Source organism: Nyctibius grandis, chromosome 33, assembly GCF_013368605.1.
Source record: "Nyctibius grandis isolate bNycGra1 chromosome 33, bNycGra1.pri, whole genome shotgun sequence".
Lineage (NCBI taxonomy): Eukaryota > Metazoa > Chordata > Aves > Nyctibiiformes > Nyctibiidae > Nyctibius > Nyctibius grandis.
In genome coordinates this window covers 171086-184410 of record NC_090690.1, presented here as the reverse complement: position 1 = coordinate 184410, position 13325 = coordinate 171086, and the positions used below count along the sequence as shown (strand labels likewise).

The window sequence follows — 13325 nt, the reverse complement described above, 5'->3', positions numbered from 1 at the left end:
CTGCTGTAGGTTCTGAGATAGAGAAGGCCAGCCCTACGCTCCCAGCCTCAACTAGGGTGATTGACTGCGCCTCACTCTCATAGCAGTGGGGAAGACCCCATACATCCCTAATGCACACCCTGGGCCACTTTTGCATGCTACAGAAAACAGTGAGATCAAAGCAGGAGGAGCACCGCCCCAGAGAGAGAGGCAGAGCCACGGGCTGCCTGGGGAGTGGGGCAGGCAGTAGCTGTGGGGACACAGTCTGCATGAACATGTGTCCACAAGCACAAGCCTCTTGACTGTCATGCACCCACAGAGAACCCACTAACACAGTGGAGAGAGGAGGGAGAAGGAGGACAGATGGACACAGCCATGCAAGTAGAGCAGAGGCCAGAGGACCGACCACCCCTGCTTGGCAGCCTCCTCCCTGGCTCAGGCAGTGCCGGGCAGCTGGGGAGCACGCGTGCAGAGAACAACGATGCAGCTGGGTCCAAGAGCACTGTGCCAAGCACCCTGCCTTGAGCCTGGTCTAGTCCCACCCAACAGGGAAGGCGGGGGGAGCAGGGAACGCACAAGACTCAGGAGATTACCCAGTGCTCACACTGGGAATCAATGGAAGAAATGTCCTTGGCCAAAGACAGGTCCCCTGCCCTCAACCCCTACAAACATCATGTTCCTGCACCTCGCCACTCGTGCACCCCTGCTGCCCACCAGCAGATCCCTCCTGTGCCACAACGGGTGGCTGGCAGTGGCAGTGGCAGCGGGAGTGCTGTGGGCAGAGGCAGCAGGGCATGGCCCAGCAGAGCTGTGACACCCCTCAGCTGGCTCACAGCTCTGCGGTGCTCAGCTGCACCCCGTGGGAAGGGAGGCAGGGGGACCAGGCTCCAAGGGCTGGTCTCATCTGCCACAAGGCTGCACAGTTAGTGCTCGTGCATGAAGGGGACAGCTCTGCTCAGACCCCACGCAAACGCTCTCCTCTCCCCGGAGCAGTTTTGGACAAAGATCGTCCCTCTGCTGTAGCCCGGCATAACTAGGAGTAATCCCCCCACGGCCCTGTCGCTGGGGACCCTTACCCCGTGTTCCCAGGATGCCGTGACTGCAGCGGCAGCCCCTGGCACTGTGGCCGCAGGGGAGTGCTGAGCACAGAGCACAGAGGCTGACCCAGCAGCTGGCTGGAGCATCGCTGCAGAGTGGGGTACCCCATGTCCACTGCATGCAGGCCCTGGGCCCAGGACCAGGTTAGCAGCAGGGGCACACCACTGCCCACCCTCAGCACAGCAACCCCTCTCTGCAGGCCGACAGCTGGGCACAGCCCTGCCACACTTTCCCCAGGAGGATGTGCATGACCAGCAGCTCAGTGCAGGCAGCAGCATGAGGAGCTGGGACAGAAGGAAGAGCAAAGGTGGGGTTACCTCAAAAGAGGCCATTTGAGGGGTCACTGCTTCCCCCTTTTCAGGCTGGCTCGTTTCACTATCTGAGCCCCCATCCTGCCCCCGGAGACCTCCGGTTTCGGGACACGCACTTGCACCTCCTCCTGAGGAAGCTGCAGGGGCAGGAGGCAGGACATCACCCAGGCGAACAGACAGACATACAGAAGAGGACAGGAGAGGGAAAGGCAGAGTCAGTTGGCAGAAGACACCGAGCAAGAAGATTGGTGCAGTGGGCAAGAGCTGCCCCTGGAAGCCTTAGAGGGGAAATAGGAGAGGAGAGCAGGGCAGAAGAAAGGACAGAGGGTGGCGGAGCCCCAGAGCCTGCGAGTCCTGCAGAGGCGGTTCTGGCCCCGGGCAGGGTGCCTGCAGGGCAGGGCTATGAGCCACACTGTACCTTGGCCCCCAGACCGTCCCTGTGCAGGACGGAGTATTTCATGAAGTGATCGTCCTCAGCCGCCAGGTCCTGGGGCTCCTGCAGCGAGTCCTCCAGAATCAGCTCCTCCTGCTCCTGCCTGTCACCCGCGTCACCAGGGCCCAGCTGACGCACCACCTTCCGGATGACCTGTGGAGAGCCGCACAGCTGGGTATCACAGCTAGCCCCAGGGCACCGTGCCTCCCTCCTTGCCCAGGCTGGCCCGGAACCGCAGGTGGCATGCAGCCTCTGTCCCGTGCACAGGGCCTGGCCAGAGAAGTGCTGTGACCGTAACTGAAGACGGTGGGACACGGGTGCCCTGCACGGGCCCCTGGGCTGCAGGGAGGAGCAGGGCAGCCAGGACAGAGGGGAGAGGGGAAAGGCTGCAGCATGCCCTTGCCCACACCGTGCCCTTGATCACTCACCTTCTTGGTGATGATATTGCCTTGATCATCTGTGAACTGCTCCTCAGTCACCTGCTCTCCAGGGAGATGAAGGACTTCGCTCCCCTGCAGTGACAGGAGGGATATCAGGGCACGTCAGGGGGCTGAGGGGAGTGCCTTTGCAGGCAGCACAGTACACCTGACATGCACCCCACAGCCTCTGTCTCCCTGCCCCATCCCTTCACCGCTCTCCTCTGCATCTGCCCCGGGGCTGGTCTCGCGGCTCCCTGCTCGTTACCTTCACAAGGACACGCCGGCGGACGACCCTGGTGGAGAGAGCCTCCTCGTCATCCGCCAGCCCCTGGCTCTCCCCGAGCTCCTTGTCCAGCTCGCGGTGGGCGTGTTTGAGCAGGAAGCGGACAGAGCCCCTGACGATGTGCATGACGTTCTGGCAGCTGACCAGGAAGAAGGCCAGCAGCACCAGGGCGATCAGCAGCTGGGCCAGGAAAGCCCACATCCCGCCTCAGCGCACACGGCCGCACGCCTGCCCCACGGGTCTGAGCCCGCCGCTCAGCGCCCAGCCATGCTTCTCTGGCTGGGACGGGCAGAGCCCCCGGGGCAGGAGCCGCCCCGCGGGTCTGCAGCCTGCCCGCGGTGCCCCGGCTCTGCGGGAGCACTGCTGTAACCCTAGCTGCCGCAGCCCAGCTGGCTGTGGGCGGCGAGAAGGGAGCGGGCAGGTGGGGCGTCCTCTGCGCTCACAGCTTGTGTCAAAGTCATGGGGCCAGGACTGCGACAGCACGCCCTGTCCCCAGCCAGGCGGTGACCAGGACAGCCCTGTCCCCCTTCTCCGTCAGCTCACCAACAACCAGTCTGCCTGGCTGTGGTGGGAGGGCAGCGTGCAGTCCTCCGTCACGGGACAAATGAAGCCCCAGGCAGGAGCCAGGGGTTCGGGGTGTCACTGGCATCGCACGTGACTCTGGAGACACGCACTGCAGAGCTGAGCAAACGCCTCCAAGCATGTCTGTGCTGCTGGGATGGCTGTGCCTGCCCTGGCCGGGGAAAGGCGCTTGCCCTCACCTTGTACCTGCCGGCTCTGTGTGGCCGTGGCAGGATGCCCACCACCCAGCCTGGCCCCCAGACCAGCTCTATTTCTGGCTCCAGCGGGCTGTTGGGCCAGCGGGCAGGGCAGATACTCAATAAGGAAGCAGGCAGGGAGGCTGGCTGGGTTATAAATGGAGAGCAGGAGCTCAGGTATCAAGCACAGCAGGCTATTCTGGGCTGAGAGGCACCCCCAGGGGCAGGGAGCAGGAAGGATGCCAGGAGACTTGTGCCTCTGCTAGCACCCACTCTGCTCGGCTGGCCTTGCAGCAGGGTCAGGAAAGGGCTGTCCACACGGTCTCCACCTCCTGCAGGGCTGGGTCCCCCTGCTCTTACCCTCACCTGCCCAAAGAAGCGGCTGTCTGCCTCCTCCTGCCAGCCGCCCGTGGGGTGCTGGGGCTGCCAGTCGCTGTCCTCTGTGGAGCTGACCCGCATCAGCTCCACGGCCGGCACCAGGACCTGCTCTTGCTCCTGGCCCTGGGCCTCGGAGGCCGTGGTGTGCATCAGGAGCAGCCTTCGGGTGACCCCCTCCTGCCAGGAGCCCGCTGTCAGGTCCTGTAGGCAGGAGATAAAGGAGCCTTCTGCACTCCAGTCCCTCAGCCTGGGCACCGGAGAGGGACAGGGACAGGGAGAGAGAGACAGAGAGAGAGAGGCAGTCAGCTTTGCCGTGGAGTGCAGCACCCTGAGCACCAGCCTACCTCCGCAGGCACACCTGTGCCGCCTGCACCCCGCCGGCACTGGGCTCCCCGGCTCACGGCCCTGCCGGGCGCCCGGCACAAGCAGCACAAAACGCAGATGCACAAAGGGCACAGGCCTCCTCCCTGCCATGCTCCCTGCCCACCCCACAGCCTCGCGACCCGGCTGCCAGGGCCTAAGGCACCGCTGTGGAGCATTGCTGGGCTCTGCCAGGGACCTCACGGGACTGGTGCCACTGGGAACGTGGGAGGACAAGGCCAGGCTGAGATGGCGCTGGCAAGCACGACCTACATGCAGGGCCCGGCTGTCTGCCTGGGGTCCCTCCCAGGTGCTCTGCAAAGAGTCCCCCAGAGCATCTCCAGAGAGGTGCAAGGCACTCGGCCCAAGCCACTGCTCTGCCCGCTGGGGATGCCCAGGCTCCAGAGCTGGAGACCAGCAGCGAAGCAAGCAAAGCTGGGAGCTTATTGCAGCTGGCCCAGCACAGGGCAATAGCTGGTGAAGCAGTTCTGCTCCCCTCCCACGGCCACCCCAGCACCCCAGGCCACAGTACCTGTCTGCGCTCTGCTCCACAACGTGGCTAACGGTAGGTGATGCTGTGATCCTGGCTTGCACCTGCTGCTGAACTGAAACAAAAGAGACTTCACTCTCCGAGTCCTGCTCCCCGGTCCCTGGCTGGCAATCACTGGCTGGCATCTTCCCCTCCAGCCTCTGCCCCTCCTCCTGCTCTAGAAGGTCAATCAGGCCATTCATGGCGTCTGAGTCCACTGTGTCATCCTCAACCAGGTCCATAGAGCCCATGTGGTCTGGGCCATGCGCGTCTGCTAGAAGCTGCCCTGGGAACCGGCCTTCACTTGTGGCGTCCGAGTCCTCGGCCTTGCTGCACTCCAGAGAGGAGTCCTCAGCAGTCACCAGCGAGGGGGTGAGCCCCGAGGACCACACCTGCATGTCAGACATCTCCATCAGGGCGTCCTGCTCAGTGGCAGCCATGGGGATAGCATCCATGATGGCCACCTCATTCCAGTACTGGTCGGCTCGCAGCGGGGATGGCAGCGTGTAATGCAGGGAGGAGGGGGACAGCAGCTCGTCCTGCAGCGAAGCATAACCTATGTGGACAGACAGAGGTGACATCTCCAGCAGCTGTCTCACGCACGCACAAGCACAGTGGGGCGAGAAGGGAAACGGCCTCCGGGAGGGTACCTGCCCCAAGGACAGCAGTGGCCATGCCGCAGACCCCAGTGGCTGGCTGAGCAGGGCTGCGCTCACAGCACCTGCTGCCTTTGCATGGTCCCTGCAGGTGCGGCCATGCCTCCCTTCGAGTCCTGGGGCTGGTTCTGGCAGGCCTTGGGGCTGCCTGCTCCCCGCGGGGAGGACTGGCTTGGGCTTCCCACGGGGATGGACATGACGCCCCATCCACACTGCAGGACACAGTGCCCTCTTTGCTACCCAGCTCCATCAGCCCCCAGGGCCCTGCCCACAGTCCCCATCCAGCACCAGCTGGCTGACGGTCAGCCTGGAGTTCAGGTGGCCAAGTCTGGCAGGCACTGACTCCCAAAGTCATCCCCTCTCCACAGCGCAGAGGAACAGGCTGGAAGTAGTACCATGAGCAGGGAAGGATGGCCCTGGTACATGTCATGCAACCCCGAGGCCCTCTGGGATGCAGCCAGGGCCCTACAACCCTGTTGGTGTCTCTGGAGCTACAAGCAGTTGTCATGTCCTCATCAGCCAGGGCCACGTGCACAGCCCAGGCACACCGATGCAGACTACAGCCAAGCCCAGCACTCCCACCCACACAGGTGGCTTTGCTCAGCCTTTTTCAGCTCTGAACCACTAGCCCTTTTTCTGCCCCCAGAGATCAGCAGAGAACCTGTTATACTTCCCAGCAGCCAGGAATTGCTAGCCACAGCCGAGGCACAGGGGACAGCTGGGACCCCCAGCACAGAAAGGGCACCTCTCCCCTGTGCGGGTGCCTGGCTGGGGGCAAGCAGTGCAGGGCCAGCGAGGGAAGGAGAGCAGGGCAGTGCAGGAGGAGAAGGCCTGGGGTGGCCTCCTGCAAGCACAACAGCCATGAGAGGGACAGTCGCTGGTGACATGCAGATGCTGGAGCAGGACAGGGCTCCCGGGGGACTCAGCTGAGGCGGAGACAGTGGAGACAGGCAGTGGAAGAAGATGAGAGAAGGAGAGGCCAGTATGAGCTCAGAGGAGAGAGGTGACAAGAAGTGACCTGCAGGAGTGCTGCGCCTGACGGCGCTAGGTGGCATGTTTGAGAGAGCAGAACAAGGGGAGAGACAGAGAGGGAGAGAGAGATGAGCCAGTGCTGCACGGGCAGCGCCACAGTGCAGGGCTGCAGCAGCACAAAGCGCTGTCCCTGTCCTGTGCACTGGCACATGCTGCAGCTCACCCCGGCCGTGTCCCCGCACCCAGGCTCGCTCCGCCTGAGACCCAGCCCGGGCACACCGCCACAGCCGGACAGCCAGGACCCTGTGAGCCTCCTGGCCACCGCCCAGCCTGCACAGCCAGAGGCACCTCTCACTGGCACATCGGGACAAGGCACATATGTCCACCCCACCTGGAAAGCTTCTGAGAAGGCAATATGGCAGGGCCAAGCATCCTGCAGCATAAGCCCCAGTGAAGAGGCCTCGTCTGTCTGCAATGCCTTGTGCCCACTGAGCTCCCAGCAGGCCACCGGCGCATCCTGCTCAGGCAAGATACCAGCCCCGAATCGTCCGCACGGACTCTGTCCCCAGGGCCCTCCTGCAGTCCCTGCCAGAAGCCGGGACTCACCATTCATCTGGGACGTCGAGAGGGAGTAGTCTCTGTCCATGTAGCGCCAGCTGCCCTTCAGGCTGCGGCTCTGCCGGCCCGAGCCCTCCAGCGTGTTGACGATCTCGCTGCGGTCAATGTTCCTCAGCGCCGCGTATAGACTCTCAACTGCGGGGGAAGCCAGTGCCAGCAAACTTGTCACTGCAGGAGCACAGCCATGCCCCAGACACCCTCCAGGCGGGCAGGTGTGCACGAACCAGCAGTGTAAAGCCAGCCAGTGACCCCCAAGCACGCACGTGCTGCTCTGCGCAACCAGCCCTGCCACCTCCACGCCTGTAACGGCACCGCAGATACTCACTCTTGACACTCTTGCCCTCGCGGCTGACCCAGAGGTTGAGTAGGGCTATGCTCTGCTCCAGCAGGGAGTTGGGGTTCTCCACACGTATCCTGTTGATGTCATCCACCCCAAACTGCAGCTCACGTGCCAGCTCTGGGGGAGACACCACATCTCAGCATCATACCCTCCGGCACCCACCGCCAGCTCTTGACCCAAAAAGGCTGGGGATGCTGTGAAGGGCTCAGCCAGACCCAGCCCAGAGTCCCCCACGTCACATACAACTGAACACAGCAGAATATGCAGGAGCGGGAGCTGGAACGGGGCAGAGGTTGAAGCCCCTCTGCCCAGGCTGGCTGTGACCAGCGTAGCAGTGTCTCATGCTAACAAGCACGGCTACTGCCGTTGGGTGTGTGGCTGCAACGACAGTGCTGGGCCTCCACGAACCACAGCAATGTGTACGACTCAGAACAAAACCCTAGTCTGTGAATGCACGCACAGCTGCAAGAAGGTCCATTCCAGTGCCGTGGTATGCTCACAGTCTAGCAGAAGTGCTGGGAGGCCAGGCCAGCCTTCCAGAGGAGCTAGTGCAGACTGTACGCATACCAGCCTCATCAGGGCCCAGCTCCCTGGACAGTGTAAAGCATATTCACGCCACCCTGCAGCACATTTCCAGCCTTCCTAAGTATCAGCTTTCTGAGGAGCGCTGTGCATCCTCAGAGCCATCAGGTGTGGACTCACCGGCCCAGCTGAGGCCCAGCTGTTCTGCTATGTCGACCATCTTCTGGTCTGCCTTGTCCATGCTGCCTAGAGAGCCTGGAGGAGAGAAGAGGGGGTCGCAGCTTCAGCTGTGCAGGGTTCTGCACTGGGGTGGGGAGGGGAAACGGGTGCTAGCTGTGGGGGTCTCGCAGCCCAGTAGGCACAGCACTGCCCTGCAGACAGGACCAAGGAAACCCTCAGGGCTAGGGAAGCTGCCACGAGTGCAAGCACGACAGGGTCAGCCCAGCCTTTCCACTGGGCTTGGGCACCCCAAGCGCAGGTGGTGAGCGGGCTTGAACAGCCCCAGCAGGCTGCATACCGAAACTGGTCTCGCTTAGGATGCTGTATCGCTCCCGCAGAGACAACGGCGTCAGTGTCCTCCTCCTCTCCTCACTGCCACTTCCCTGTGAGAGTGGGGACAAACCAAGGGGTCACCAGCTTGAAAAGAGGGCAGCAGCTCTGCCCTGGCACCACTGCTTCTCCCGCAGCCCCAGAACAGCATGGCATGGCCACGTGGAGCAGGTGAGGAAGAAAAGCTGACAGCGAGGGCTGTCTCCTGCACCTGGGGGAGGGATGGGCTCCTGCCACCCCCCTTCCAGAGGTGCCAGAGACCCAGCACTGACCTTGGTGCAGGGTGGTATGCTGATGTTCAGGTGGCAGAGCACATGCTGGAGGTCCTCGTATTTCATGGCCTTGCGCAAGAAAGACAGGGAGCCGCTGGCTTCCCGGCTGCTGTCCCGAACCTGAGCACCGAGAGCCCGGTTAGGCGGCCTGGCACAGGGCAGGCGCAGGGGCCCCAGCTGCAGCCCAGCCCTGCACCCTGCCATTACCTTGATGGGGATGGCGAGACGATTCTCCCGGAAGGACTGGAAGAGGAAGGTGCGGGGCTGAGTGGCCTTCTTGACAGGCACCAGGTTCCCTGAGAGCTCGACGTGCAAAGGCATCCCCTCTGCCACCTGGCAGGGAGCAGAAAACAGGCTCAGACCCTGTGCAGAGCTGCTTCTCCTGGACAGGGCAGGTAACCCCAACTCTCCTCCCCAGGCCAGGCTCCTCCACTGGCGTCAGTCTCCCCTCGCTCCCTGCTGCCCCCCACGCATGCTGCTGGGGACAAACCTCAATGTCCCTGCTGCGGGCCACCTCAGTGAAGTTTTCATGCTGCTCTAAAGTCTTGTCAACCTTGTCATCAGTCATGCAGTAGCAGCGCAGCCGGCCTTCCCGCGCATCATTCATCTTGGCAAACACCACGAATTTGGCCATGTAGGGCACGGCTGTCAGCTCCTTGTACAGCATTGTGGCGAAGTGCACGGCCTCGGCTGTGCGTGGGCAGTCGGCCAGCCAGAACCTGCGGGAGGGCTGGGTTGGGGTGCTGCCAGGCAGGTTCCCCAGTGGCACCAGGAAAGCTGCCCCCCTCCTCACGACACCAAACTGCACCGTAGAGGGTGCCCCAAGAGCTCTGGGTACAGGAGCAGCCCCATCCGTGATGGGGACCCACCCAAGCACAAAGAATGGCCCCTTCCCTCTGCACACCCAGTTGTGAGTGTTGCCTGACGTGTGCCAAGGCAGCGTGGGAGTCTCAAGGCTGGAGGCAACTGCCCTGCACGTGGAAATGGGGCAGCACCACGATGAGCACAGGGGCAGGAGGCTCCTCCTGGAACAGGCTGCACGCCAAGAGGGCCCGAGGAGCAGCATATGTCCCCAGATGAGCACATGCTCGCCCAGGGCTCACCTGGCAGACACGTTGGTGGTAAAGTTAGCACACTCGTTTTCATAGACCAGCTTCGTGGTGCCTGTTATGTCTTCCCACTGGGCTTGGGCTGTCCCTCCTGCAGCAGAAAGCGAGGGTGAGCATGCTGCCTTTCCATAAGCCTGCGGTCTGCTTCCCCCAGGCATTTTCTCTCTCCACTGCCATGACCTGTCCTTAGCTCCCAGGAGCTGCATCCCACAGGGGACAGAAAGCATAGTGCACGGCAGGGGTTGGCAGCCTCACCGATCACACTGCAGAGCAGGCGCAGGCTGGTGGTGTCACCCTCGCCGCTGTCTCGGGGATTGTCCTTCCAGGACGGTGGCAGTGGGATGCGGAGGCCGATGGGGCGGTGGAACTTCCTCCGGCGCGGCTCCACCGTGACGATGGGGCTGAAGGTCGCCTGGTTCCCCAGCAGCTTAGTCACCAGCTCATCGGGCACGGGCTGCGCCTGCGAGCAGCACAAGCACGGGCATCAAGGCTGGTTTCCCCTGGGCTGGGGCATAGCCTGGGCCTGCTGCCCGCCCCTGCCTGCAGGAGCCCAGCTGGGCCCCAGGCCAGGCTCTCCGGGGCTCACCTGCAGCGCCAGCCTCACTCTCTTGGTGACAGCCGTTTCTGGGAAGGTGGCCTGTACCATGGGCACCAGCGTGCTTTTCAAACACCCTCCCTCGGGGCCTATCAGATCACAGTCCTGGCAAATCCGGGACATGACCACGAAGTAGAGAGGGAAGTCGGTGGTGATGATGCGGCAGACCCTCTTCTTCTCCAGCTCCTCCAGACTCTCCAGCTCTGCAAGGGCAGCACAGCCATCAGTGCTCACACACCAAGCCCACGGCTGTCACGCACCACCTGCTCTGAGCTGCACTGACCACGCCACGCTCAGCCCCATCCCACCGCCCAGGCCAGCCGCTGGCCTGCCTGTGGGGAGCCGCATGGTGCTGAGCCCCCGCCAGCCTGGCACGCTCACCCTCATCCATGCCGTTGAGCAGCTGGTCCATGTAGGCCTCCTCATAGCGGTTGCGGTGCTCCTTCCAGACAGAGCCGTTCTCGCTGCGCAACACCACCAGCTCGCGGTCTCCGCGCCCATATGAGGCAAAGTGCGGGATCTCCACAATGACGGGGCTGCAGACAGCGGAGGAAGGGTGCTTGCACCCACGCACTGCCACCGGGACACGCAGGCAGCAGATGGCCCTGGGCAGAGCACCTGCTCATGCTGTACAGCCGCCGTAGGACGAAGGCAGGACTGCTACACCCCTTTCTCTGGGAAACGGAGCTCTGTGCCCAGCAGGCCCATGCTGGTCAGGCCTTTTCCCACCACAGCACAGCCACTGCTCCATTATGCTGGAATGACCCACCCCAAAAACACGCTGTGCCTGGCTGGAGGCAGGACCTCTCCCACACCAGACCCCCAGAAGCAGAGATGGGCAGAGGTCTTGCCCCAGCTGGCAGAGACTCCAGAGGAGCCTGGATCCGTCCCCAGTCCTGAGGGATGGCCCCAGTGTGGGCAGCCCCATCTGCTCTGTTCCCAGCTGTGCTCACCTGAGGAACTGGGCGCCGGCGGGCCCCAGGGCGATGATCCGGCTGGCCAGACCCTCCTCCTCAGCCAGCGGCGGGGGTGCAGGCAGCTTCTGGGGCTTCACCAGGCGGCAGGTGATGCGGGTTGGGGCGGCGCAGGCGCGGGTTGGGATGACCACACGCAGTCCGTGGTGTCGGCTGCCCCGCATGGAGCCGCCGCGGGCATCCACCATGAAGCTCACCAGGAACCTGGAGCGGGCAGAGGCATGGGCAGGTAGGCATCTTGCAGCCAGCTCACATGCAGAGCGTGCATCTGCCACACGGGCTGGGCACTCACCCTGTGTGCACAGGGCTGGCCACTGGGCTGATGTTATCCGAGGTCTCGGTGGCGGGGCTGCTGGGGATCAGCGAGTCTTCGTCGAACTCCTTGGATGGCTGTGCAAGGCAGGAAAGAGCCTCCATGTGCACAGGGTCCTATCTGGGGGTGCTGAGCCTGCCCACTCCTTCACAGTCTCACAACCTGCCCTCACAGTCCCGTACCACTGGGTCCATCCCCACCACCCACCCCACATTCTGGCTCTGTGGTGATGAGGGGCTCCCCTCAGCAGGGAATGCGGCGGGGGGGGGGTGCTGTGGCAGGCTGTGCCTCATGCTCACCTCCTGTGGGGACACCGAGGGCGCATGCAGCAGACTGACTTGCTCAGCTTCTGTCTCCACAGGTCCTACCTGCTCAGTCTCCTCCGCTCTGGTCACCACAGTCTCAGGTGGGATGCAGGGGACTTGCAGGACAGCTGGAGACTCCACCCTGTCAGGAGAGGGCAGTGACAGCCACTGAAGTGGAGTCCCAGGGCTGCTGGATGAAGGCAAACTCAGCAGCAGACCCATGTCCTGGTGCAGGAACAACACCGACTAGCTTTGCCTGCTATGCTAGCCAGAGGGGACTCAGTGATCCATTCCTTGCCCAGAGCTGTCCCTGTCCCGCTGGTACCCCAGCCCAGCACCAGGCTGGCGCTGTGCCCTGTACCTGCTCCCTCCCCACCATCCAGTGCCTCTTACATTTGCTCCAGTGTCGTCGTGGTCACAAACTCCAGCATCTCCCTCTTGCCCTCCTGGTCCCTGGGATCGAGTGTCCTGGGCTTTGGTGTGACCAGTTCCTCCTCTGGAAACCAAGAGCTGGCTCAGCATGCGGAGAGGCAGAAGGACAAGGGAGCACAGACATCCAGACTTTGCCCCCATCCCTCCTCAGGGCTGGAGCCAGGGCCCATCTCTGCTCCCACTGCTGGCCACACACACTCGTTCCCTGGGTCTCAGCCAGTCACGGGGTGGCTTTGCCCTCTGACAGATGGGGTCTGCTGGAAGGGGCAAGGCCTGTGCCACAGACAGTGGGACAGGAGCTGTGGTAGCTGTCAGGAGCCTTGGCTGCTAGTTGACACCTTTCCCACAGCACCGAGCACAGAGCAGAGCCTGTCAGGGGCACCCTGCCGTCGGATGCTGGGGACAGGAGTGTAGGCAGGGCTGGTGCCCTAAAACTGCTGAGTGCATCTGCGCTCCCCCCTTGGAGGCACAAGCCCAGTCACACTGCCTGCTGGCCCAACTAACACCTGCTAAGGAGCTCGCCAGGGTTCGGCTCTTGCCAATGCCCTACAGGAGGATGTCCAGCACCTCCCAAAGCAGGGAGACAGCCCCAGCAATGGGGAGGGGACCGTAGCAGCTCAGAGACCCTCGAGCACTCAGGTTCATCCCCACCCTGACCAGGATGGCACGGGGCGGTTGTGGAGGGGCACCAGAGTTTGTCACAGAACCAGACTCTTCCGCCTATCGGGGACAGGGCCTGGGGCCAACAGGGAGCCAGGGCTCCCCCGCAGCGGGGGGACGGCCCCATTCATGCAGTCACACCGCAGCAAGCAGCACGGACACAGATGGGCAGGGCGGGATGGCAGGGCCTGCGCTGGACAGCACCAGCCCAGCGGCAAGGCTCAGCAGATGGATGTGGCGTGCGGATGGTTAGTGGCCATGGGGTGAAATGGGCCGTTATGCTGGGGCAGGGGGACACATTTCATACCCATTACTGTGACATGAGCAGTGCCTGCAAAGTAAGAAGAGGCAAAGGTGAGGTCTTGGTGGGAGGTAGCAGGAGTGGATCAGCTGCAGCCAGGATGGGAGCTGGTACCACCCCACGGCGCAGGGCACTCTGCATGCCCAAGGGTTCTCCGCA

At 63.1% G+C, this 13325-nt stretch overlaps 1 protein-coding gene across 7 annotated transcripts in view; it reads right to left on the bottom strand.

Moving 5' to 3' along the window:
- The window catches only part of ANK1 (ankyrin 1), a 61467-nt gene that overhangs the window by 2591 nt on the left and 45551 nt on the right, over positions 1–13325 (bottom strand). For 2 of the 7 annotated variants that reach the window (XM_068421586.1, XM_068421584.1), the window contains exons 23-43: positions 13173–13196; positions 12167–12269; positions 11768–11915; positions 11448–11545; positions 11135–11359; positions 10563–10717; positions 10173–10384; positions 9842–10046; positions 9581–9677; positions 8968–9196; positions 8685–8810; positions 8478–8597; positions 8174–8258; positions 7837–7911; positions 7120–7251; positions 6783–6929; positions 4552–5104; positions 3648–3906; positions 2250–2333; positions 1807–1974; positions 1395–1525 (exon numbers count right to left, since the gene is read on the bottom strand). In XM_068421586.1, the coding sequence (XP_068277687.1) occupies positions 1418–1525; positions 1807–1974; positions 2250–2333; positions 3648–3906; positions 4552–5104; positions 6783–6929; positions 7120–7251; positions 7837–7911; positions 8174–8258; positions 8478–8597; positions 8685–8810; positions 8968–9196; positions 9581–9677; positions 9842–10046; positions 10173–10384; positions 10563–10717; positions 11135–11359; positions 11448–11545; positions 11768–11915; positions 12167–12269; positions 13173–13196 (3353 nt within the window). In that variant the 3' untranslated portion in view covers positions 1395–1417. Of the gene's footprint in view, positions 1–1394; positions 1526–1806; positions 1975–2249; positions 2334–2505; positions 3052–3647; positions 3907–4551; positions 5105–6782; positions 6930–7119; positions 7252–7836; positions 7912–8173; positions 8259–8477; positions 8598–8684; positions 8811–8967; positions 9197–9580; positions 9678–9841; positions 10047–10172; positions 10385–10562; positions 10718–11134; positions 11360–11447; positions 11546–11767; positions 11916–12166; positions 12270–13172; positions 13197–13325 lie in introns of those variants that run through there. The other 5 variants (XM_068421583.1, XM_068421588.1, XM_068421585.1 and 2 more) reach the window with 5 other exon arrangements.